Below are 24,745 nucleotides of genomic sequence, written 5' to 3' on the forward strand. Positions count from 1 at the left end.
CAACTACCAATCGTACTTTTATCAATCATAATTTAAATTCTTCCCCGCCACTGTGGTCTAGTGGTTATGGCACTCAACTGTTAAACAGAAGGTTGCAGGATCGAAGCCTGGCCCCGGCGGCTGCATTTACGATGGAGGCGAAAATGTTTGAGGCCCGTGTACTTAGACTTAGGTGCACGTTAAGGAACTCCAGCAGGTCGAAATTTCTTGAACCCTCCACTACGGAGTCCCACATAATCATATAGTGGTTTTGTGATGTTAAACCCCAGATATCACAGCGAGAGACGCGGCACCGTAGTTGTCCGCCGACGCCGCTGGTGTCCTTAACTATTTCACAAAGTAATAAAAAAACTCAAAGAACAAGGATATAGTGGGATTCAAACCCGGGTCCACTGCGTGCCAGCTCAGTACTCTACCGCAGATCCACGCTGATGCTTGGGACTCATTCGCAAGCTTGCCTTAATTTAAAATACCTCTGTCACATGGCAAATCTAACGCCATTTACAACGAATAACATTAAGCGGACCTAATGCCATTTCACCTGCGTGCTGTCACACGATCAAAAATGTCATTTTGAAATGATGACCATGACCTTAGCCCTCCTGAGCCGTGGATATTGGGAGAAATAAATACATACGAAAACTTGCATGCAACATGCGTGTATCCCCAAAAATAATTTTTATAGGTAAAAAGATGCTTCCAGAATATGAACACAGCTGTTTTACACAACTTGCCACAACTGCATTGCACACTCGAAAACTAAAGTGGCCGGCGATATTATCGGTACAGTCAGCTCAAGTGGGGCGCACGACTGACGTCCCGACTGCATAAATGTGACGGAGACAGCGATTTCCTGTAGTCACCACTTTGGTCACCCAAACATGTGCAATAATCGCACAATTAACATCTGCGATACAGGCAACAACGACAACAGAGCAAAAATCAAACATGGCCGGCGTCCAGTCGCTGTAGTTGAGGGTAGTTATTTTTTAAGAAACTATCGTGCATGCCTTTATGTCATCAAACCAGTAATAAGTTGATCAAGTAAATAATAAGCTATTTACAAATAATAAAAGTTGCATATACGTAAGTTAACACTTATCTCCCTAAGGCCCAAAAAACGAAACGTTCCTTTCCTTTGACCGCGTCCTCTCCTTACGTGAGGCTTCCTTACAACCAAGTACCGACGGAGGAAGCAAGCGTACTCTGAAAGCTCCCTTAACCCGTCCTCGCGGGAGGAATGGTTGCCGCGCTCCTGCGTTCGAGATTATCGAATATAAGCTTTGCTCACAAGCGTTCATTCTGTAAAAAAAAGTTGGGTCACCACATCACTTCCAAATTGAAGTGTTAATATAGAGACGCGTGTACGCTTTCTTCAAACTACGATTACTGAATGTGAAAAGCCGCCGTAGTTGAGCGCAAAACGTGGTGCATTCTAGCAACACTGAAACGCCCCACGGAGGAAGGAAAAAGGTTTCCTTTCCTTTCTCCGTGGTGCAGTGCACGCACGCTCGCCGCTCGCGTCTCCCCACAGGGGTGGGGTGAGAGGGTTGCCTCGAAAACGAAAACATCACGTGGGCTAGCTGTGAGGCGAAGCGCTCGTTCAGGGCAAGGAGCGGACCTAAGGGCGCACGAAGGTAGCCCCAAAGCAACCTTAAGCTGAGGAAGCGCCAAGGAAGCCTTCACCGAGGGCTCCTTAGTGAGGAAGCTTTCAGAGTGACATAAGGCGGCCTCACAAAAATGAAGGCTTCCTTACTGAGGAAAGGAACGTTTCGTTGTTTGGCCCTAAACGTCCCAGGTGTCGAGAGTACTCATTCGGTACGAAATCGACGGCGAATGCGTTTGGGGCACTCATTCGTCCGAAAATGTCATTTTCAACAAATGGCATTCGCTGTAAATGACATCGTTACCGAGTGACACGGGTTAGGCTTGATGCCGGGAAAGGAATTGCTTTAGTAATAAAGCGTATTAGAACAGTAGAAAAACAACCAGGTGTCACACAATGCGCATTGCGTGACATCCGACGCTCCAACCCATTACAAAAGCTTGTTAATCACCTATTAACTGTGGCACATACCCACTTCAAGCGTAATTCTTCGTCGTCAGCCACTGCACGAAACACAACATTCGCACGAATCTCGTTGCAAGTGTTGAGCAGATACCACACTTCTAAGAATGACAAAGGATAGCACAGTGAATGCCGGCCTACTACACAGAAATTACGATTATTCATGGCATGGTGGGTACCCAGAAAGTGTGCCAGCTTTGACAAAGCACCTCCGGGCGCTGCGTCTCCGTCCTATCCGACAACGGCACCCTCGAAAAGGCTCTGAAAGGCCGCTCTTCCAGCTTTCGCTGTGACTGTGCTGCGCATACCACTCAGGCCTGGCGATTTTTATTTTAATTTAAGTTCCTAAGTGTGATCGATGCATTGAAATCAAGTTCTACATTTGGCACACTAGAACAAAGCGATGGCACCCAATAAATAAGAAGCCAAAATATCAAGAAAACATGCCTCACATTATTACAATGTATTCTTTTGCAGGATCACATGTGCGAGTACTACAAAAGAATGTTTAACTAGAGAATGCATCAGTCGTCTGCAGCTGAAGATGCAAAATACCATTTTCCTGTTCATTCCACTCATTTTACTACATCAAGGGGGAAAATATGTCAGCTACTGCAGTGGGGTCTCGATAGGCCTTTGCATGATGGAAGCCTCCACTAAAGATCACAATATTTGGGCGCGACAACAAGACGACATACATAGTGGCAATGCAGCAGAGTCTTTTTTCGATCAGTTCCCAGAACATTAAAGTGTACAGAATCTGCTCGCTTAACAGGATACAAGTCGACCTGCATTGCGTTTTAATGCAAACTTCGCCCGGGTACAAAACAAAGTGGGGCTACAGAATGATCTATCTACATTAACCTAGGCACTTCTCTGAGACGATCACTGTGGCATTCAAATGTTGAATAATTCCAGTTGCAATTAAAATTTTGCTGGAACTCGGTTTGAGTAACATGACTCAGAACAATGATGAATCTAAGCTACACTTCGAATGCGCAAATAGAACACGGTGCCCAGAGGCACCCCTACAAAGATTAGACAATTTATCTCCCCGCGATAAGTGGCCTAAGGTTTAGGAACTCTTGACGGCATTCGACACTAAGACGCACGACAGAGCCAAATATGTTATGTGTACGATGAAATATCGAATAAGATAGCTATGTACGATTGTGAAGAGCACGCAGGAGTGTCGGCACGTTAGTTGGACACAATCTGATGTGGTTTCTACAGCAAATCATTTATTGCAGAGAACACAAAGAATAATCCCTGTATTCAGAAACGCTACTCGACTTGAACTTGACTTGCCCCCGACATCAATGCAGCAGAAACGCGTTTCGAACGCGCTGTCTTTAGGCGGTGCCAAGGCAGCACAGACGCGTTTCAAACGCGCTGCATTGAAGGGAGTTTCAAGTCAAGTTCAAGTCAACGAGTGTTTATGAATACGGGGGTTAGATTATCGATTTCAAGCGGGTGGATCAAAATAGGAAACAATCCTACAGCACGCGTCGGAGAGGTAAGTTCGACGTACAATGAACTCCATAACGCCGAAAATGGGTTCTTTTAGGCTAATATACACATATATCTCGGGAGCATTTGCAACCCCGCAACAATATTAAATCATGTAGTACTGCACAACCACGATGTTTAACTGAAGTAACAACGCACACAAGAGCAGGAACGCACATGAATTGTCATGCCTAACGTAGTATCAGGGCAGTGAACGACCGAGGTTATTCTCCGCACATTCCGCAAACACCCGACAAAGAACCGAACGCGGAGATGACAAATCGTACCTGGAATCAAGAGAAATGAGAAAAGAGGCGCAATATTATGTGCATTAGACGTTCACATATCTGAAACGCTACGGGGGTCCACGATAAGGAACGCGCAGTGAACTCCTCGAGCGCAGGCCGGTATAAGGCTTTGTTCATTAATCCCTGCCATCAGAGCTCCGTCAACTGCCGCGCGATGAGCATTGCACAATCTACTAGGGACACATGCAGAATAATTAATCGCTCGCTTGCCTTCGAAGAGGGTTCCATGGGAGGAAGAACCGGTAGGACACTCCGCCATCCACTCACTCAGCCGCCAAATGAACGAGCGACTGACGGCAAAGGTAAAAAAGACCGAAGTTCCGCAGCCGAAAGGCTCGTGCGCACCCGCCGCGTGAATATGCGAGCGTGCCTTCGTGCAGAAATAAATATTCGATCTAGAAATATTATTTCACAAAAAAAAATCACAGTCGTGACAACAAACGTCGCTTTTTGACACCATCGCAACAAACGGTCGCTTTTTGAAGGCTAGATATCCCGTACGTTTCGGTTTCGGCCGCAGCGCCAAGTGCGGGTGCGCTTGAACGTGAGAGGAAACCCGAGCTTGCCTTCCCTTGGCATGGTGCTCCTCGGTTGACGTTTTCACTATATGTGGGCGTCTCTTTATTTTACTGCTCACTCTGCGAAAGTAACCGTAACACGGCGTGTTTGTGTTGATTCACGCTTGGAGGAAGAAAAAGAAACAACCTAGTTCAATGTGGGTGTGAGCCTCACAAAATAGGCGAAACGCACTGAATCCTGCATTGCAGCGGTGGGCGCTGGAGTATTGCGTAAAAGGAGCGAAAACCTGAGTGGTCAACATTACACGTTAATGTAAGTATTTACTTGAAATCCAAAGCAGCGTGCACGCATACATAAGAGAACTGAGATATACATATATATATATATATATAAATTGGTACCTATGCACTGCTCAAATATGAACTTGACCTTTAGTTTGCAATAATAAACCGCGAACACTTGGCGACTGTAATATATTAAGTGCATTCAATTAACGTTCAGTTCGAGTGGTTAACTGTGCGCTTGGTGTGGAATTCGCCCGAATTACCTCCTCTTTTTTTTTTCTTTATGCAGCTGTAATGTCCTCCGGGCTCATGCTCTGCACGAAGTTGGCCGATGTCGCTGAATAATGAGTGTAGGCTTTTCATCCAAGCCCAGCTCCTGCATGCATGCGAATATCCTACTTCTTGCGGCCTTTTTCTGCCATACGGTACAGAGTTTCAAGCCTGACCCTGCTCACTACAACACACCTCATGAAGCTATCGAGTATATTGCATGGAAAGCTTTAAAAGAAGGCAAGCCTCCGTGTGTCACAGTTCATCCCATAGGAATCAGCCTTTTCTGCATCATGGGACAGTGTGTCCAGGGTGAAAATGGAAGTTCTTACTGCCAATGCAGCCAGCATTTTACGGGACTGACATGTTCAGTCTACAAGGGCAAGTGCACATCAGAAAGCATTTGTGGTCCCCACCTGTGTCAAGACAACCCCAACAAAATTAGCTTGTACGAGTGTGTGTGCAAGCCAGGCTACCATGTTCCTGAGAGCCCAGCATTCTCTCACTGTGTACCAGACAGTATTCTCAGTAGTGCTATTGAAGAGATGTACAGTGAAAGCTCAACAAATACAACTACACAGCCATCGACAGCAACTTACATTGAAAAGCTTGACAAAGCAAGCATGCTTCTGAACATCTCTGTGAAGAATACCAGAACTTCTTTGATGCCTGTTACAATAGAAAGCAATGCCTCTAAACCAGCAGTTGTATGTGAAAGCTTAGGATTTGACATCCATCCTGCTCAGAAGAAAGAAGAAAACACGGCAGTAGATGCCTTCACAGCAGCACTCCAAAATACTACTGGGCAAGATGAGCCAGCTGAATCCACAGGAGTCATGGAGACCAACAGCGATGGTACTGTCCTTGAAAATCAACTGCACCATGGAGCTGACAGTGCCTTCACAGCAGCACTCCAAAATACTACTGGGCAAGATGAGCCAGCTGAATCCGCAGGAGTCATGGAGACTAACAGCCATGGTACTGTCCATGAAAATCAACTGCACCATGGAGCTGACAGTATTAAAGGTCAATACCAAACCAAGGAACGAATAGAAGAGAATTTAACTAAATACCATGTGGGTTTTGGCAGTGGAACCGTTACAGTAGCATTATCAAACAACAGAGGAGTGTACAAAACCAAGGAAAAAACAGAAAGAAATGCAACAATATTGCGTGTGGGTCTCAACAGTCCACCCGTTACTGCAGTGTTATTAGACTACAGTGAAGCATTACTTTCAGTGCCTCAGCAGCTCATGAAACGAGCAGTGAAGGTTCAGGTGCCTGTCATACAGAGAAGGTGTGCTTCAACCTTCCAGAGCAAACAAGATAGGACTTTTGAAACTCGTCTAACTCTGGATGACCTTATGCCTTATCAAGGTGATATTGAACAAGCTGTCGACAACAAAAAACACAAGAAAAAAGAACATCTTATTAATGTTTTCAAGTTCAAGCATCACATTCCCATCAGTAGCCATCTAGGGAACCAAGTAACACAGTTTGAACATGCAGATAGCAGTACTACAGTTCCTGTGCAGCCTTTTCAGAAAAAATATTTGAATAAAAATGACGATGACTATGAAGTCATTCAGTTCAAAAAGAGGCTTCTGAAGATGGCACCAGCCAAGCTATTTAGAAATGAAGACAATAGTGACAAATTATTGCACAGACCTGCTGCTTATTTGGTTGCCAAAGAAACAAAAAAAATGAAAGCTATAAAAAGTTACCTCAAACATAAGCAACAATCCATTGAAGCTCAGGATGACATTATTGATAGCTTGAAGCATGCAGTGGAGGTTGACGAGTACAGCAAAATGAACGTTACCAGAAAATATGGCCATGACAGTGAAAGCACAGAAAGTTTTATGGTGCCTGAGAAGAGAAAACGCAGAGAGTCAAGTTTTCTGCAAGAAAGCAAAGCTGTAGATAATGCCATAACAGAACAGAAGCAACTATCTGTGGATTCAGTCCTAACTTCTGAGAGGAAGAATGAGCCATTTAGGCTAATGCGACAGCACAAGCCAGTCTGGCCTGAACATTTCCCAAGGAAAAGTCACCTCCAAGAAGCCGCATACAAACCTGATGAAAACTATGAAAAAAAAATTGGGAACTTGCAAGAGCACAGTGTTACTCCTGTCATAATTCGAAAAAAAAACACACCATCGCAGAATAGCGATAGAATTACCCGTATAGCCACTGATGCAATAAGCTGGAGCAATGATAAGCTCAAAGACAGTCCAGTTTTACTCGATGCTGCCACAAAATGGAAGCACGAAATTGAGCCGCACGTTTTCACAAGCACTCCAAAAAATCAGATGCTGACACCCTGCAATAATTCATTGTTGCTTCTGTCAGATGTCAAAGTAAATACCTTTTTAGCCCATAAAAAAGAAAAGCGCCATTTCACAGGCAGAAATCCATTGCTGTTCTTCAATGTGACAGTTTTAAATAATTATGGCAGTAACAAATCATCTGCTTCCTACCTGGTTCCCCTTGCAGGAAGCAAAGCCATTATGATATCATGGGGCACATATGGTGACTATTCTTCGTGACACATACGCCGTGCACTGGCAAAGTTTTACATGTGCCGCAGAAACTAGGTGGTGTACCCCACCCAAGCAGCCTGGTGTATTACTGGTCTGGATTAGCAGCTACGGAAGTGCCTGGACTATGTGACTAAGAAGCGACTTGTAATGCTCAATGGTATGGACTAGCAGAAGTGCCTGGACTTGGTGGCTAAGAGAAAACTTGTAATGCTAACTGTGCTATTTATAAAACCGACATTCACACAGAATTGGTAGTGCTTACCTTAGATTAATTTTGTGGCCCCAATCACTTAAAAAGAGTGACATCATCAAGAGTGAGCAGCCAGTGCTCTACAGTTGAATCCCTTTATAGTAAACATGCACCGGGGGGGAGGAATTCTCGTCTTCTACATGAGGTGTGTCTAATAGGCAGTGTACTATGGCTGAATTTTCTTAACACCTATTTCAATGCAGGCACACTGTTCCTTCTTACATCAGTGTCTCTTATAAAGGTGTTCCACTATGCACTCAAACCTTAATATAACGATCCCAGACATAACAAATTATCGGTTATAGCAAAGTAAATGTAGAACAGCTCTGTCATAAATACATGCTGCAAATATATGTTTATGACAAATTTACAAACATAACAAAGCATTTTTGTGGCACGTGTCACTTGTTATAATAAGGTTTGAGTGTATATCAATCTTTATAAACTGTTTGTTTTCTGATGCAGCAAGTTGATAAGTGTAGTCTGGACAGATGCACCCACTGGTGACTCAGCCTCCCGCACCATAGCATTATCTCTTGCACCTAGTACTCATGTGGTTACAACATTCCAGATTGGTGTGTGTGCGCTTACAGTAACTGGGCATTCTGCCAGTGCTACATATATCCACAAGATGTTGAATCAGTAGCAAAGATCCACTAACCACTTTGAGGATGCAGCAATTTCACCATTTGTATTCAGAAGTGTATATTTTCATCACTTTAACGTTTTTGATTTAGTAGAGATCTCTAGAAGGACAGTCTTCTTTTATACATAAATACTTGAAAAGATTTAAAGCTAAATCTGTTATGAAAACATTGTGCCACAACAGCAAAGAGGCCACACCACAGTTGCATGTCCTTGTTTCCAATAAAAAAAAGCAGATTTGTAAACAAAAGGAAAAGTCAGAAATGGTTCTCATAATTTTTGGATGTTAAACCTCACATATCAATTGATCAATTAGAAATGGTTCTTAGTTTAACTGCATAACAAATTCCACAAATGCTAAAAAGCAGAAAAAAAAACACATTGATGCCAAAGTTTTTTTTTTCTGTAGAAGTGGTGATGCAGCCTGAATCAACTTCCAATTGTCAATATTGTATACCAACATGCTTTTTCAACACCCTGCTTGAATTTGTATGTACTAAAACACGCTTGTTCAACATTACAAATTTTGCTCACCTTTAGATCAATACCCACTGCAGGTATTTTCTTTTTGCAATGTAGAACCACAGTCACTGGATAAAAAACCTTGTTTTTTATCCAGCGGCCGTGGCAGAACCAATCTGGCTTTCTTGCAGAACCTACATGTTTGCTTTGTATAAAGGTTTTGTTAACTCAAAATTTCTAAAAATTGTGAAGAATCACTGGGAGTGATGAATAATTCTGTTGTAAGCATATTTATGTCTTGTAATCTTGTCACAATTACCAGAGAGGTTGGTTCTATTTTCTATTCAGTACGCTATAGTGCCACAGTAAACCTGATCTCTCTTGTGTACCATCAGGTGACTCTGGGTGATGAAACCTGGAAATGAATCAAAGAAATACATGTGCCCGTCTTCCCACTAATGCAAGGATATTACAGTGAACCACACGAAACACTGCCCAGATACATACAACATTTAATTCTTTTGCAGCCATAAAAAGACAAATGTGCCAAAATCACTGCAAAAAATGTTTGCTCAATTTATAGAATATTTTTCCCCTGAATTAAATGGCACCATTCTTTCAATCCTATAATGTTCCTTTATTTCACCAATCACAAACAAAAAAAAAAAACCTTGAAGGTGGCTTCACTGCATGGCAATACAATTAAAAATACCAATAAAATGAAATAGCAATAAAATGAAACACAAATAGCCCGAAATGAACAAGTGTGGCCATCTAGCATCAAGGAACACAAGTATGATGAGTAGTTTTTATTGGCTCCATGCCTGACCAATTTTTGTCGACAAGTATATACACCATTGGTTATTTTGTCACAGAATCTCACGACTCGTTCACAGCCGCAAAAGGGTTAAAGGCAGCTTGTTGTGAAATAGGTTTATAAGTTATCTTATATAGAAAACAATTCCTGCCAACTACATTTTCCAGCATTATGGCTCACATCTGAGCTGCAACTAATGAATGTGGAAGAGTGAGGAAAGGGAAGAAGACAGTAGAAGAAGGAGGCGACATGCAGTTTTGCAGATTTCACCAATATGTAAATTATAACATAGTTCGTTTGTCGAACACGTAACAGCTAAAGTGTCAGGAAGCAGAAAAGGAACACTTTTTACCAGCTCACTGACATAATAGCACTTTTCACTCTGTAGTGTTTGTTGGACAAGAACTATTATTGGACACACAAGGATAGTTCTGGATTTTCTCACTGAAATTGATGAACTACATGTCATATGTTCTAGTACATAGGAGCACAGCCTGCCTTTTAAGGCTTCTGCTGTATTGGTAGTGTATTGTTCAGCAAGTTTCTATAGTCCTTTGCATCCGAGGGTGCTGGCTCTGATGTAAGTAGCAGTGCTATCAACGTAACATTCTCTAGTAGTGCCGTATCTACATGCTCACTGTACAATTTGCTAATCACTGTCGTAGTTTTGGTAATTGAGTATTTTACATTATTTACAGCAATTGTTTTTATGCTGATGAGCGTGTACATTATACCCATGCAGAGTCATCGTCTACACCATTTTTCACATGTCATGTTTCTAGGTGATTTTTAGCCATTGCCTAGGCCCTAGCACCTTAAAACACCACATATCACCATCGTTATCACTCATAACACATGACCCAAAAAAGAGTAATTACAAGTGGTGCCTTTTTTACAAACAAAATTAAAGAAATAGAGCATTTGTGAAATGTGGCACAATACTACTCACTGAGCAATGACACTCGAAGAGTGACAGGCTTCAAGAGGAACTGGAAATGAAAATGCAGTCCAAGCACGCACTAACCAAGTTGCACAATAGCGAAATTCTTATGACGACAAAATAATTTCATGTCCCCACGTTTACCGATAGGCGCTTGTCTCTGTCTTTTTGTTCACATCTAAGCAGTACACTCTCATTTCAAAACAGTCATGTATCACCAACTCGCCCAATCAACCATATTGACAAATTACTGATAGGATTCAATGTGTTTATTTCGTGACAATGAAATGTTCCTAAACAGCAACCACACAATAAAGAAAAGTAATGGGATGTTTCCCCACACATCTCCTGCTCATACAAGGTTGGAATACTCCATATGAGTATTCATATGAAGTGTCTTCGCTTCATACTTGAACTGCGATGAGTATCGCTACATATCGCTTGGGCGGGTACCACCTTGCAAGCGCACAGTGCTGGAAGCTGCAAGCACCAGACAATGTAATTTGCCATTGCCACCACATTGTTTGTTTAGCCCGATCCTTTCTGTGCACAGCCGCATTAGAGTGTAGCCGGATTCCTGTTCATGAGCAGAACAGCAGCTTGGTGTTTGCCATTCTCAGGCTGACATGTGCAAGCAGCTTTGCTCAAGCATAGCAAGCTTCCCTTCCTGTTTGAAGAATGGGTCCAAGATCCATTTTAGCAATGTTCCACAGCAGCTGCATAGTGAAGTCAGCAATGGAGGCGTTATTTCCATCAATGCATGTGCTGGACGCTTTCAAAACGATGAGGACATTGTTCAGAATACAACTTTCTACTATATGGGAATAGTCAACAAGACAAGCTAACTAAATTCTGTCATCAAATTTTCATTTTGCCAGTCATTTTTCTATTTATACTAGTACTACATTATTTTACGATAATGAGAATTTACATTAACATACATAATAAAATATACAAATCTAGCAGCAGTCTTGAGATAACTGTTCTCAAATTCGCACTAAAATGCACTTGCACTGTAATATAACTTGTTTTTTTTTTAACCAACAAGCCTTTTTTATGCACTTAAGGTTAAAAATTACTGGAATGCAATGCATCTTTTTACAAAACATGGCCCTGAAAGTAAGTAGCCAAAAGCTAATTATCAAAGCTTAATTTGTTGTTAATTCATGAACTCATTATCATTATTTCTTGCAATTGACATTGTGGGGAAGCATGCGCACCCAGCCTCCCTTTCCCTTATTACGGCAGCGCGAAAGCCTACTTGCGGGAATACCCGCACGACCGGCGCTCGCGATTCCCCCCTTCCCGGCGCGCGGAACGGCTCCCCTCCCTCAGCGAGAAAAGGTATTATTATTGTCAGGGAGAGGGAAACCGGGGCAGTGGACAAAACTAGCGTGCGAACGGCCGCATGCCCTCTCTGACACCGGTCAGGAACGAAGGAGGTCGAGCCCGCGAACCCCTCCTGCGAGCCGAGAATGACAATGAACAAGGAGTAAGCGTCTACCCTCATTTTCTATATTATCTCCTCATGACATTTGCGCGCTATTGCCAACGCCCAGCAATAAAGTGTTGTTGTTGACCTAGCCTGTTGCCTTATTCGCCCAAACCCGTGTAGCTGCAATGAGACTAGCTACGGATAGGGGACGTTAATCGTGCACGGTACGGCTGTGTGCGGCTGGAACATTAGTTAGGCTTCTGCATCAGCTGTACATAAGACGAACCCCCTACAACATTTGAATTTAAGAGTAAATCAGCTCAAGCACATGAAACAAGTGATTTTTAGGAATTCCATAAATAACAACAAAAAAAGAAACTCATGGATGTTGACAGTTTCACGAACAGCCAGAATGCACTAATTCCCAAATGCTCCATTATGCCACATAGTTTTAAGAGTTGCTTTTCACGCAATGAGGAATCGTATGACTGTAGGAGTGTCTCAGTGCTGTATGGTAGCTCCATATTGCCACCTACTTCTAGTAGTGGGTCGTAGCGGAACCCTTGATAGCGGAACCCTTGACTCGCCTTACACGCACCGACACACTATTTGTATGGGCTACCGAACAACAGGCTGCTTTTGCCGAGCTACGACAGCGGATGCAGTCAGCCCCTGTTCTTGCGCATTTTGACGATGATGCTGACACAGAGGTGCACACTGACGCCAGTAACATCGGCCTCGGCGCAGTGCTCGTCCAGCATCAACACGGCAAAGAACGAGTCATAGCCTATGCCAGCCGCTCACTGTCCCGTACCGAGGTGAATTACACGACCACAGAGAAAGAGTGTCTCGCAGTAGTGTGGGCGATCACCAAGTTTCGTCCGTACCTCTATAGTCGTCCACTTAAAGTTGTGCCGGACCACCATGCCCTCTGCTGGTTGGTAAGCATTCGTGATCCCTCTGGACGACTGGCCCGATGGAGCTTGCGTCTACAGGAATTTGATGTTACCATCGTATATAAGTCTGGACGGAAGCATGAAGACGCTGATACGCTGTCGCGTGCACCCATACCTTTAGTCAATCAAGAAGAAGAGGACGATGACGGTTTCCTGCGCGCCCTTAGCTCATCTGACTTGAGCAGACGCCAGCGAGAGGATGAACAGATTCGATCGCTCATCGACTATCTGGAGGGTCATAGCGCCGTTATACCTCGCCATCTATCTCGTGTCATGACGTCTTTCTGCCTCCGAGATAATGTCCTGTACAAAAAAAACGCCCGTTCTACGAGCCGTGCTTACCTCCTCGTCGTTCCGAAGGACATGCGGGACGAAGTCCTCTCCGCGTGTCATGACGAGCCCACATCTGGTCATCTAGGTTACTCGCGAACGCTCGCCAGAGTAAGTGAGGCGTACTACTGGCCCGAACTTTCGGCAAGCGTGAAGCAGTACGTTAAAAGCTGTCGTGAATGCCAGCGTCGAAAGTCGCCGCCAAGCAAGCCGGCTGGATTACTTCAGCCAATTGATCCACCCCACAAGCCATTTGACCAAGTCGGTATGGACATTCTCGGCCCATTTCCTTTATCGTCCAACGGCAACAAATGGGTCATCGTTGCAACTGACTATTTGACCCGCTATGCTGAGACACAGGCGATACCACGAGCCACGGCTTCTGAGGTAGCACAGTTCTTCATGTGCCAGATTGTTCTGCGCCACGGTGCTCCATCTACAGTGATAACCGACAGAGGAACAGCGTTCACTGCACAGCTTATTGATGAAGTTTTTCGACTAAGTAACACTAGGCATCGAACGACGACTGCTTGCCATCCGCAGAAAAATGGCTTAACCGAGCGACTAAATAAGACAGTCACAAACATGATCTCCATGTACATCGACGTCCAACACAAAACATGGGATCGCATTTTGCCTTATGTGACGTTCGCTTATAACACCGCCGTTCAAGAAACAACCCGATTTACACCGTTTCGCCTTCTCTACGGCCGCGAAGTTCAGACGATGCTGGATGCGATGCTTCCTTGTGAAGGCGTCGATGAATTAACAATGGACGCAGAAGAATTTGCAGAGCGTGCTGAGGAAACTCGCCAGCTCGCCCGGCTACACATTGGTCAGCAGCAACAGGTTGATGGACGACGTTACAATATGCGTCACAATGACGTATCTTACAGTCCGGGAGACCAAGTTTGGGTTTGGACCCCTGTTCGACGCCGTGGCCTCTCCGAAAAGTTGCTGAGCAGATACTTTGGTCCGTATAAAGTATTACGCCACGTGAGCGACGTAACTACGAAGTGGTTCCGGACGCTACGTCGTCACGATGGGTACAATGAAAACAACTGACCTCTGACATAGTTCACGTGGTGCGCATGAAGCCTTATTTTGCACGTTCTTAAAAGACCACTTTTCCTGTGTTTTTTTTATTTGTGCTCCGACAATTGCCTCATCATTGGTGAACTTATCGTGTCTAACATTTGATTATTGGTGCCCTTTTTCGTTGTTTAGGCTACCTTGTTTTGGTTTTTTTTTTTCAATAACTTTACAGCATCGGGACGATGCTCTTTCTTTTTTTGTTGAGGAGGAATATTGCCACCTACTTCTAGTAGTGGGTCGTATGCCAAGGTGAAGGCTCACACCACAGAGAAGAAAGAAGTGCGCGTGGGCCCCCCCCTGCTCTGGCAAGCAAGCCCAACCGACGCGCTTGGTTAGAGCCCTGTTGCTCAGACGTGAATAAATCTTGCCGACACTCCCTGGAGCGACGTGACAATATACATGCAGTAGTAGCCCAAGAATTTCTCCCATACAGCAAAAATTTGGAATCAATACTATACCATAAACTGACATGTGCAAGTAGTACTGCAATTCTGCTCAATAGAGCAGAATTGCAGTACATACTACTTATAAAAATTTCCTCTCCTGGTTACTTACAGAATGTCAATGTTGCTATAGCATCAAAGTAGCTACAGTGATAATTACAGAAACACAAGCTATATAGACAGATCATTGCAAAAAGCAAAGTAAGGAGAGAGGCCTCCACTATTAACGGTGTTAGTGAATCTCTCTCCAAGTGGTCCATCACAGTAACTGCTCCAACAACATCTTTAACTTGAAAATACTTATCACAAGAGGAATACAGGCCAATTGCATGCATGAGCGAAGTTGGCAGCATGAAAGGCAGCAAAGAACTTTTTAATGCCACTGATTCAACACACGAGCTACAAAAAGAAATGGATATGGGTGATAAATCTCACTGTTCATTCTCGGACACTTGGAGACACAAAGTATCATTCATCAGTAGTACAGGGTTCACTTCACATAGATGGTATTTCCCAACCAAAATTCTTCAAAAGTGGCTTCAAACTGGAAAGCGAAACTGGGTACATGTAGGAGCCAACACGGGAGCGTATCCACCACTGACCAGCTTTCGCTTGGGAGCTGCCAACTGGAGCATACCGATAGCGATAGTGCTCAGCTCTAATGTACCTGAAGAAGAAAAACAAACACCAAAACTGGCAATGTGTAAACATCATTCCCCAAACATAACATGTTCAACTAGAAAAAAAGATCTATACCTATGCAATACTCTAAAGTAGGGTTTTGGTGCGCGAAAACCAATGTTGCATATAGGTTGGTTCACAGCAGTAACCAACCAGTCTAATTTCAACTACATAGTAACAAGGACAAAATTTTGTCTTAATTTGGTTTAGAAATTTTCCTCATAAAATGCAAGAACAATAACACTTTTGTAATGTAGTTGCACTGAGCAAAAGGTAAAAAGAAGTAACGAAAGTAGAGGAGAAGACAAGTGGTGTCTTCTTGTTTCGTTACGCCTTTGTACCTTTCGCTCAGCATAACTACATACATTACAATGCCGTACCAACTAGCCTAAATTGCTAAACAATACCAGCACTGTGGACTAGTCGACTGCTACTAATAGTTCTTGGTGCCTAGCAAGTCAAAATATGTGGATTGGTGTGCAAGAGATACTGTTACGGTTGGTTGTTAGGCATTAATTAAAAACCCAACATGCTCATTGCCAAACATATGTAAAAATCTTTTTTTTAAGACCTGTAAAGGCACAAACACTGCAGAAGTGAATGCAGAACCACTCGTTCGATGGCCAAAGAAATGCCACAGCCCTATAGACCCGATGGAGTTTTCAGAGTGCTACATGGCAGTTTTGATGAGCTGTTGAGTGGTTAAGGCATCTCTCGCAAAACTTGCATGACACTGCAGATCTTTATTTTTATATTCAATGTAATCTAATGGTAAATAATATAATTTCAATTAAAATCACAAATGTCTATTGTTTTTGTTTCAACATCTTGATACATACATTGTTTATTCGTACGTAGTTATGAATGCATATTTAGTTCTTACATTGCTGAGCAGCGAAACTGGGGCAAGCGATACACGGCACGACAGCACAATAAAGACAAGCACATTGCTCTAGTCGAGTGGCAAAAATACTTCATTCAATCATTCACAATTCTCACATATTCTACTTCTAAAGCATACCGGTAAGATTTCTTTTTTCTAATAATGAGCATGAGCACACCAAAAATGAGAGCACGTGTATGTGCTGTTCTCACTTCCATTGCTCAATGGCTACCATAGCTTCAACTGAGTTGCAAGCTGCTCCGTTGACTTGATAGACTAGTGACTCGATGGCCTTCACACAAGCCATTTAACAGCTCGTGCTTGACCAGTGAGTTCCAACCATCGGTCGAAAAGTCTTCCAAACGCCCGTGTGACATGGGTATTAAAGGTTCACACAAACGTTAACAAGCACATAATATGGTTCTGCCTAGGTAATTAAATACCCTTTCTTGTACTTTGGCAAGAACTTTCAAAATAGAGCTTTACTTGCTGCAGCCTGCTTACAGTAGCCAGGCTCACACAATTTGTAGTAAGTGTCCTGCACTCCTATATGCAGTGAAAGGGCAGTCCAGAATACCATAGTGGCGACCAATATTATATGGTTGTTCTCATGTGAAAGCCGCTAGCATGTTGGTTGCGAGTTTTACGAAGACAACAAACATTTTCTTTTCAGCTTTGGTGGTGCTTGCGGAGTGAGAATGTGCTTGTGCACCAGTGCATGTGATGCGACAGTATGTGAAGCTGCTGCAATCACAGTGTCCAAACAGAAAAGGCAATACACAAGAATGAGCATTTATTTGATATGACCCTGATGACCCAGTATACATACATGTTAGCTGCTCTCCTCAGACATGCATGAAAGTACTCAACTATGAATGCATATATTTTGTAAATGCCCAGCATTGACTTGTTTGCATTGTTTAGTAACCATATTGCGACAGGCAAACCAAGAAAGACAACAAAAAGCCAACATCTTTCCCAAACCAGGCCAGAGAAAAACATTATCTTGTTTTCCCACTCGTAAGTGTGTACATGTTACAATGAGTGGCTCATAATAATGGCATGTGGCATCATGCCACACACCATCATGGTGGAGATTTTTCTCAAAGTATGCAATGGTAGTGTACCCTGTGAGATGACAATATTCGTAGTTGAAGTTTGAGACTATTACGTGAGCCGACCTGCATCTAGGCCAAATAACTCCACGGGCAGCACCGACATGACGTGCAAGACAGAAAAGGCAAATTATCCTCCTTGATTACAGGATTGGGGATGTTCTATTGACATTACACATTGGCAAAGAGGTTGCTTCAAGGGGGCAGAGTAACAGATTCATTGGAAACATGTAATGCTGTCTTTAATATTTGGGTATTCTCTGCTTCAGCAAAAAAAAGTCCAACGACAAAGGACTGAATTTGGGTGGTGGTCCTTGTAGGTGGCAGTGGCTGCTCCTTGCTGCAAGGGCCGTAGCTGTCTCTGCAGTGCTAGTAATATAATATATGTGCGGTTTTATGACTCACAACCAAGATATTGTCACGGAAGAGAAAAGATGCCATATCGACGAGGCTGTGGATGAAATATATTTCAAACCAGCAGCAGTGGCGTGACCGGTTTTCCAGACACCGAGCGGAGACCACTCTTCGTCCTCTTCGTGAGGCACACACCTGTCAACATGCATGTAGCATAATCCCAGGTGGCAGAAGCGCTGTCTCGGCGCATCTAGATGTCAACGTCAGCGGGAGTGTGGCAAGGCTTCAAGCGTGCCACATGTACGATATCGGTGATCTGTGGGGCAGTTGAAGGCAATGAGGCAGCAGGGGCAATTTCATATGTCACAGGAGTAACCTCACGAAGGACTCGATATGGACCTTTGTAGCGGGAAAAAGGCTTTCCCGACAAGCCGACTTGACGGGTTGGGGACCACAGCAGCACCAATGAACCAGGTAAGAAGTGCACGCCGCGGTGCCGTTGATCGTACAAATGCTGCTGGTTTTCTTGAGAGGCCAGAAAGAGAGTGCGGGCGATTTCGCGTACATGGGCAGCCCGAGCGATAGCGTCAAGGGCATATTCGCTGGTCAGTGTCGCAGTAGACAGAATGACTGTATCTACGGGTAATGTAGGTTCTCGGCTGAACAACAGAAAAAATGGGGAGTAAGCGGCAGTGTCCTGTCGAGAAAAATTGTATGCAAATGTCACGTATAACAAAGCAACGTCCCAGTCAGATTGGTTGGAAGAAACATATCTCGCAAGCATGTCTGTAAGTGTTCGATTCAGATGCTCCGTGAGTCCATTTGTCTGCGGGTGGTACGACGCAGTGAGCTTGTACCTCGTTTCACATGACTGAAGGATGTCGTCTATGACCTTTGATAGGAAGGTGCGGCCACGGTCTGTAAGCAGCTGGCGTGGAGCTCCATGTTGCAAGATCACGTCTTTGAGGAGGAAGTCGGTGACATCTGTGGCGCAGCTTGTTGGAAAAGCTCGTGTGATGGCATACCGCGTGGCGTAGTCTGTGGCCACAGCTATCCACCTGTTGTCAGAAGAAGACAAGGGAAAAAGGCCCAGGAGGTTTAAGCCAACGCGGAAGAAAGGTTCTGATGAAATGTCAAGTGGTTGAAGGTGCCCGGCGAAAAGCTTCGATGGTGTATTGCGGCGATGACATTTATCATAAGCCGCAACGTATCTTCTGACTGAGCATGAAAGCTCTGGCCAAAAGAAGCGTCGGCGAATCCGGTCGTAAGTGCGTGACACACCAAAGTGACCGGCAGTTGGAAGGTCATGGAGTTAGTGGAGAACTGCTGAGCGGAGGTGTTTTGGAATGACGAGCAGCTGGGCTGGTCCATCTGGGTAGAAGTTCTGGTGGTATAAGACACCATCGTGGAGGACGAATGAGCGATGGGGTCTGTCGGAAAATGGTGATTCGTGATATTCGATTATAGTACGCAAGGCTGCATCACGGCGCTGCCCGTCACCGATCCGGGTCAGTTGCGAAACGGAGAAGACGCAGGTATCGGTGTCGTGTCAGAGATGGTGCTCAATGCATCGACTGGGTAGCGGGAGAGGCAGTCTGCGTCCTGATGTAGGCGTTCCGACTTGTACGTGACTGTATAGGTATATTCTTGCAGTCGCAGAGCCCAGCATCCAAACCGGCCAGAAGGATCCTTCAGTGATGAAAGCCAACATAGCGCGTGGTGGTCCGTTAATACAGAGAAATTCGTGCCATATAAATATCGGTGGAGCTTCGTGACTGCCCAAACAAGAGCAAGACATTCACGCTCTATTATTGAATAGTTGCGCTCGGCAGCTGTGAGAAGGCGGCTAGCATAGGCGATAACTCGGTCGTGTCCCTGCTGGCGTTGACCTAGGACGGCTTTGATCACGTGACCGCTCGCATCGGTTCAGACTTCTGTCAGAGCGGACGGATCAAAGTGGGCCAATATAGGATGAGTCGTGAGGACGGTGATGAGATGAGAAAAAGCGGCAGCTTGAGCAGAACCCCACGTAAAAGTGACGTCTTTCTTCAGAAGGTCGGTGAGTGGTCGAGCGAAGTTGCAAAATCTTTCACGAACCTTCTAAAATAGGAACAAAGCCCCACAAAGCTCTGGACGTCCTTGACAGACTAGGGTACAGGAAAGCTCGTGATGGCAAGAATTTTCTCCGAGTCAGGCTGCACACCTGATGCGTCGGCAAGGTGGCCCAACACCGTAATCTGCTGGCAGTCGAAGTGACATTTCGACAAGTTTAGTTGAAAGCCAGCAGTGCGGGAGATGTTGAGAACCGCTGACAAACGATGGAGGTTTGTCTCAAATGTAGGCAAATATACAAGGACATCATCCAGGTAGCACAGGCATGTTGACCACTTAAAACCGTGTAATAGCGAGTCCATCATATGCTCAAACGTGGCTGGGGCGTTGCATAGCCCAAACAGCATCACCTTGAATTGGTATAGGCCGTCGGGAGTTACAAACACAGTCTTTTCTTGGTGTTTCTCGTCCACCGCAATCTGCCAATAGCCAGAACGTAGGTCAATTGAAGAAAAGTACCACGCGCCATGAAGACAATCGAGGGCGTCATTAATTCGGGGCAAAGGATAAACGTCCTTTTTCATGATTCGATTAAGATGGCGGTAATCAATGCAGAAGCACCACGTGTCATCTTTCTTTTTAATGAGCACAACAGTAGATGCCTAAGGGCTAGAGGAGGGTTCAATAATTCCTTTGGCAAGCATCTTGTCGACTCATTCTTGAATTACCTTACACTATGTGGCAGACACCCGGTATGGTCGGCAGTGAATGGGAGGAGAATCAGCAGTATTAATGCGGTGCTTCAGGAGGGAAGTCTGACCGAGTGGACTGCTGCCGATGTCAAATACGTCGCGGTAGGAAGCCAGAAGGCGGAATAGGGCTTCGGACGGCTCAAGTTTGAGTTTCGGGTCGATCATTGGGCGCAAGGCTGCATCAAGGGATGTGGTATCCTGCGAGCGACATGGAATATTAGAGCATGCGTCTGTCGCAAAAGCGGTGACATGGGCATCTATTAAGGGTCAAAGTGTGGCGACTAAAATTCTGTGTTGTAGTACTTGCTGTGTGAAACCGAAATTGATAATGGGCAGATATGTTCAGTTAAAGGCCATGGTTACAACGGAGTGTGGTACAGTGATGTTGCGCGCCAGGAGAACCTCAGGAATAGGCTTGAGGACATAATTACCATTAACAACGGGTGAACTTGTTACCCATTCAATGAAATTGAGGGATTTTAGCGGTATCCAACTGAAGTATGTGGTATAGAGGCTTTTCGGCAGCTCGGGGCGAGAATCTGGAAGAAGAGGAAGTTCTAAACAGAGAGTGCCGGCAAAACAGTCGATCAGGGCAAAATGCATCGATAAGAAGTCTATCCCGAAGATAAGGCCATGAGGGCAATTGTCGAGCACGGTAAATAAAACAGGAACATGGCGGCCCGCAAGGCTAATACGAGGGGTACATATGCCAATGACGTCCACAGTTCCACCATCGGTGACACGGACGGCTTCTGTTGCGGCAGGCATGAGTACTTTTTTTGAGGCGGCGACAAAGACGAGCACCCATTATAGACACCTGAGCTCCAGTGTCAACTAAAGCCGTCAAAAAAAAAAAAAAAAAACTGTCCACATGCACTTCCAGCAAGTTCTTATTAATAGGGAGTGTCGACGGAGGATTTGGGTCAGTCGCACTTGATGCAGCACTACCTCCACGAGCTGCATAATCTAGTTTTCCGTCCAGGAAGATCCATAGTTAGTCGGCGATGGATAGCGGCGGGGTTAGGGCGACAGAGAACGGCGGCGTTGCGGTGACGGTGAATGAGCGGTAGAGCGGCTGTTAGGTGCGTCAGAAGCAGGATACTCACGACTGGGCGAAGACCGACAGGGTCCGCGTATGGCCGAGGAGAAGGAGAAAATTGGCTTCAACGGGGGGGCATCCAAGTGCTGCGGCAGTAGCGGGAGACATGGCCAACTCGGTGACAGCGGAAGCAGATTGGCTTGTCTGCTGTTCTTCATTCCGTCGGATTGGGGGATCTGGGCAGAAAGTATGGGACATGGCGTGGTGCATTAATTGGCATCGATGTATAGTCCGGTCGGGAGACAGAGCAGGCGACAGGAAAACCAAGGTTAGCAATTTCTTGCCGCACGACTGCCTGAATTACTGACACCGCCGGAGGTGTTTGCACGGTGCCCTGGTCGAGTGGAAGTGGATGAAACGGCGCCGGAAGGGCTGCCTCAAGCTCGTGTCAAACGATGCGTGTAACATTCTCGTGCAAGGGTGGTGTGGCACCGAGATTGGTACAGATTGACGTGACAGCCGTGTTTGGGAGCCGCAAAAATTGAGGCATAACTCGGCGGTTCTTGGCCATTTCGAAGGGGCGGCATTCCTTAATTATGAGATTGACGGTCGTGATGTTGTTGTACACAAGCAAGTTGAAAGCGTCGTCCGCGATGCCCTTAAATATGTGGCCCACCTTATCGCTCTCGGTCATTTGCTTGTCCACTTTGCGGCACAACGCGAGCACGTCCTGTGTGTACGAGACATACGACCCGGTTGATGACTGTACACGGGTGGGGAGTTCTTGTCATGCGGCCATTTGTCGACCGGACGGGTCCCCAAAGATGTCGCATATTCGTTCCTTGAAGATGTCCCAGCTGGTGAGCTCGGCCTCATGAGCGTCGAACCATACACACGGGGTGCCATCCAAGTAAAAGATTACATTGGCGAGCATCATGGTAGTGTCCCATCGGTGAGACAGGCTTACGCGCTCGTACATGCGGAGACAGTAGTCGACGTCAAGGCCAGGCTAGGCGGAGAACGTACCGGGATCACAGGGGTGGGACATCGCAAGGTATGTAGCAGCTGGCGCTCCAGCTGAAGGCGGTGACGGGTTGTTATCATTGGAAGCCATGGCCGGAGGCTGGACGGTGCGGCCACTGCGAAGCTTTGTGGTGAAGACGGGGAACATTCCACCTCCACCAAATATTTTATGTAAGAGAAGAGACGGCGTATCGGCGAGGCTGTAGATGAAATATATTTCAAACCAGCAGCAGCAGCGTGACCAGTTTTCCAGACAGCGAACGGAGACCACTTTTCGTCCTCTTCGTAAGGCACACATGCGCTTCGTACCACAAAATGTCAACATGCATGTAGCAATATGATTATGATAGACACAGTAGGGGGAGGGCTCCGAAAATTTTGACCATCTATCTGGTGTTCTTTGACGTGCATTGACATCGCACAGTACACGTACCTCTACCATTTCACCTCCATCAACAATGCCACTGCCACGATCGGTATCGAACCGGCAACCTTTGGGTCACAAGCCTAGCACCTTAGGCACTGCTCAATTGTGGCGGGCTCTGCAGCGCTAGAAGTGATGGTCGAAACTTGGGAGCGAAGGTGCATATACCCAGCACTTCCACCAGTAATGTCAAAGGCAAATCATGAAAGACAGCCAGGAGTACATGTCTTTACCAAACCAGACAAAAAAGAAAGTGCTCTTCCACTCCTAAGAGTGTAACATGCCACAGTAGATGGCTCATATATAATAACACGTGGAAATACTGCGTTAGTTGTAATTATGTAATTTAGCTATGCACCTGAAATATTGCCAGCAGCCATGCATATCTGATGTGGAGTGTATGAACTATCAACTCAACAACAACAAAAAAACTACACTTTCGAAGCCTCTGGTCACACAAACTGCTAACATTCAAGAAGGAACACTTCATGTGCACTGTCATAACAATACACATCACATACCAGCCATTTCACTCTTTGTATGTGGGCTTTAGTGATGCTCCACACACATTGAGTGGGTGGAGTTTTTGGGAGACTACAGCTCTTGTACTTCGAGCCAGAACAAATGCGGCCCACACCAGTCATCAGAGGGAGTCATGAATGAGGCCATTGACAAGTTGTTTTTATTTATTTGTTTCTTTCTGTACATGAACGGAAAATGGAGCGAAGGTAAAAGGTTTCGGCCTGCTTGGTCAAACCAAGTGGGCCGAAGATGACGAATAAGACCGGGACACCAGCAATGAAGACGAGCAGCTCATTCAGCGACAACTTCCAGGGCGACTTCGACGACGATACCACATCGTTGTAGCTCAGAATGTGGCATCTTAGCAGTAAGAATGTTTCACTATTGCAAGAGCGCATGAGAGTAGCCACCGAGATGCCATCTTTAATAGAGACAGAGGCTTAAGACTTAACTTGACTTGGATCAGTGGTAGTTGCGGTATCACTCTATAGCCTGTTGTTGTGTGTGTTGCTTTTTTGCAGTTTCACGGGTTGTTCCGACACTTGCCATTTTATGTAATATTAAAATGGGTTTGGCGTGTTACCGTCGACTCGCGTCTCTCTCTCAATCCAATCCTTCGCAAGCGCTCCCGAGGTAAATTCGTGACAAACACAAGAGACAGGTAGTTCATATCTCACAGAATAACACTTCTGCTAACTGCTGCACATTATGCAAAACTAGCATGAAAAATGCAATATGCATCAGGGCTGTTGCTAAATTGTAAACTAGAAAAGCTAACTTCAAGCCTAATGAATTCAAGTCCAGATATGTTCAGTTGACTTTTTTTTTTCATGGGTTAACATTTTCATGAAACCTGTCCTGAAAATTCATATTTTTATATTGCTGAATTAAATTCCAGAGAGAACCTAATTCAGAAAAAATTGTTAAAATTTGTTCGGGGTGTAAGAGTACTGTTAGACGTACGCCGGGGTGGAGCGACCGTTTAATAGGCCTAACAGCACCGAGACAGCAACCAGCAGTTTCAGC

General features: G+C 45.0%; 3 protein-coding genes across 3 annotated transcripts in view; 1 reads left to right on the forward strand and 2 right to left on the reverse strand.

Annotated features, from left to right (window-relative positions):
* Nucleotides 1-4,306, reverse strand: part of LOC119175988 (uncharacterized) — a 91,486-nt gene extending 87,180 nt beyond the window's left edge. Inside the window, exon 1 of the mRNA XM_075876365.1 lies at nucleotides 4,096-4,306. The gene's annotated coding sequence lies outside the window, so the exon portion shown is untranslated. The remainder of the gene's footprint in view (nucleotides 1-4,095) is intronic.
* Nucleotides 4,307-4,407: 101 nt separating this feature from the next.
* LOC119175989 (uncharacterized) lies at nucleotides 4,408-9,488 on the forward strand. Its single transcript, XM_037427084.2, has 2 exons — nucleotides 4,408-4,716; nucleotides 4,978-9,488. The coding sequence occupies exon 2, from the start codon at nucleotides 5,033-5,035 to the stop codon at nucleotides 7,505-7,507; it is 2,475 nt and encodes an 824-aa protein (XP_037282981.2). The 5' UTR covers nucleotides 4,408-4,716; nucleotides 4,978-5,032; the 3' UTR covers nucleotides 7,508-9,488.
* Nucleotides 9,489-15,228: 5,740 nt separating this feature from the next.
* LOC119175990 (lipase maturation factor 1) overlaps nucleotides 15,229-24,745 on the reverse strand; it is a 98,587-nt gene continuing 89,070 nt past the window's right edge. The window contains exon 12 of the mRNA XM_037427085.2: nucleotides 15,229-15,541. Within this exon, the coding sequence (XP_037282982.2) occupies nucleotides 15,370-15,541 (172 nt within the window). The 3' untranslated portion in view covers nucleotides 15,229-15,369. The remainder of the gene's footprint in view (nucleotides 15,542-24,745) is intronic.

This window comes from Rhipicephalus microplus, chromosome X (assembly GCF_043290135.1).
Source record: "Rhipicephalus microplus isolate Deutch F79 chromosome X, USDA_Rmic, whole genome shotgun sequence".
NCBI lineage: Eukaryota > Metazoa > Arthropoda > Arachnida > Ixodida > Ixodidae > Rhipicephalus > Rhipicephalus microplus.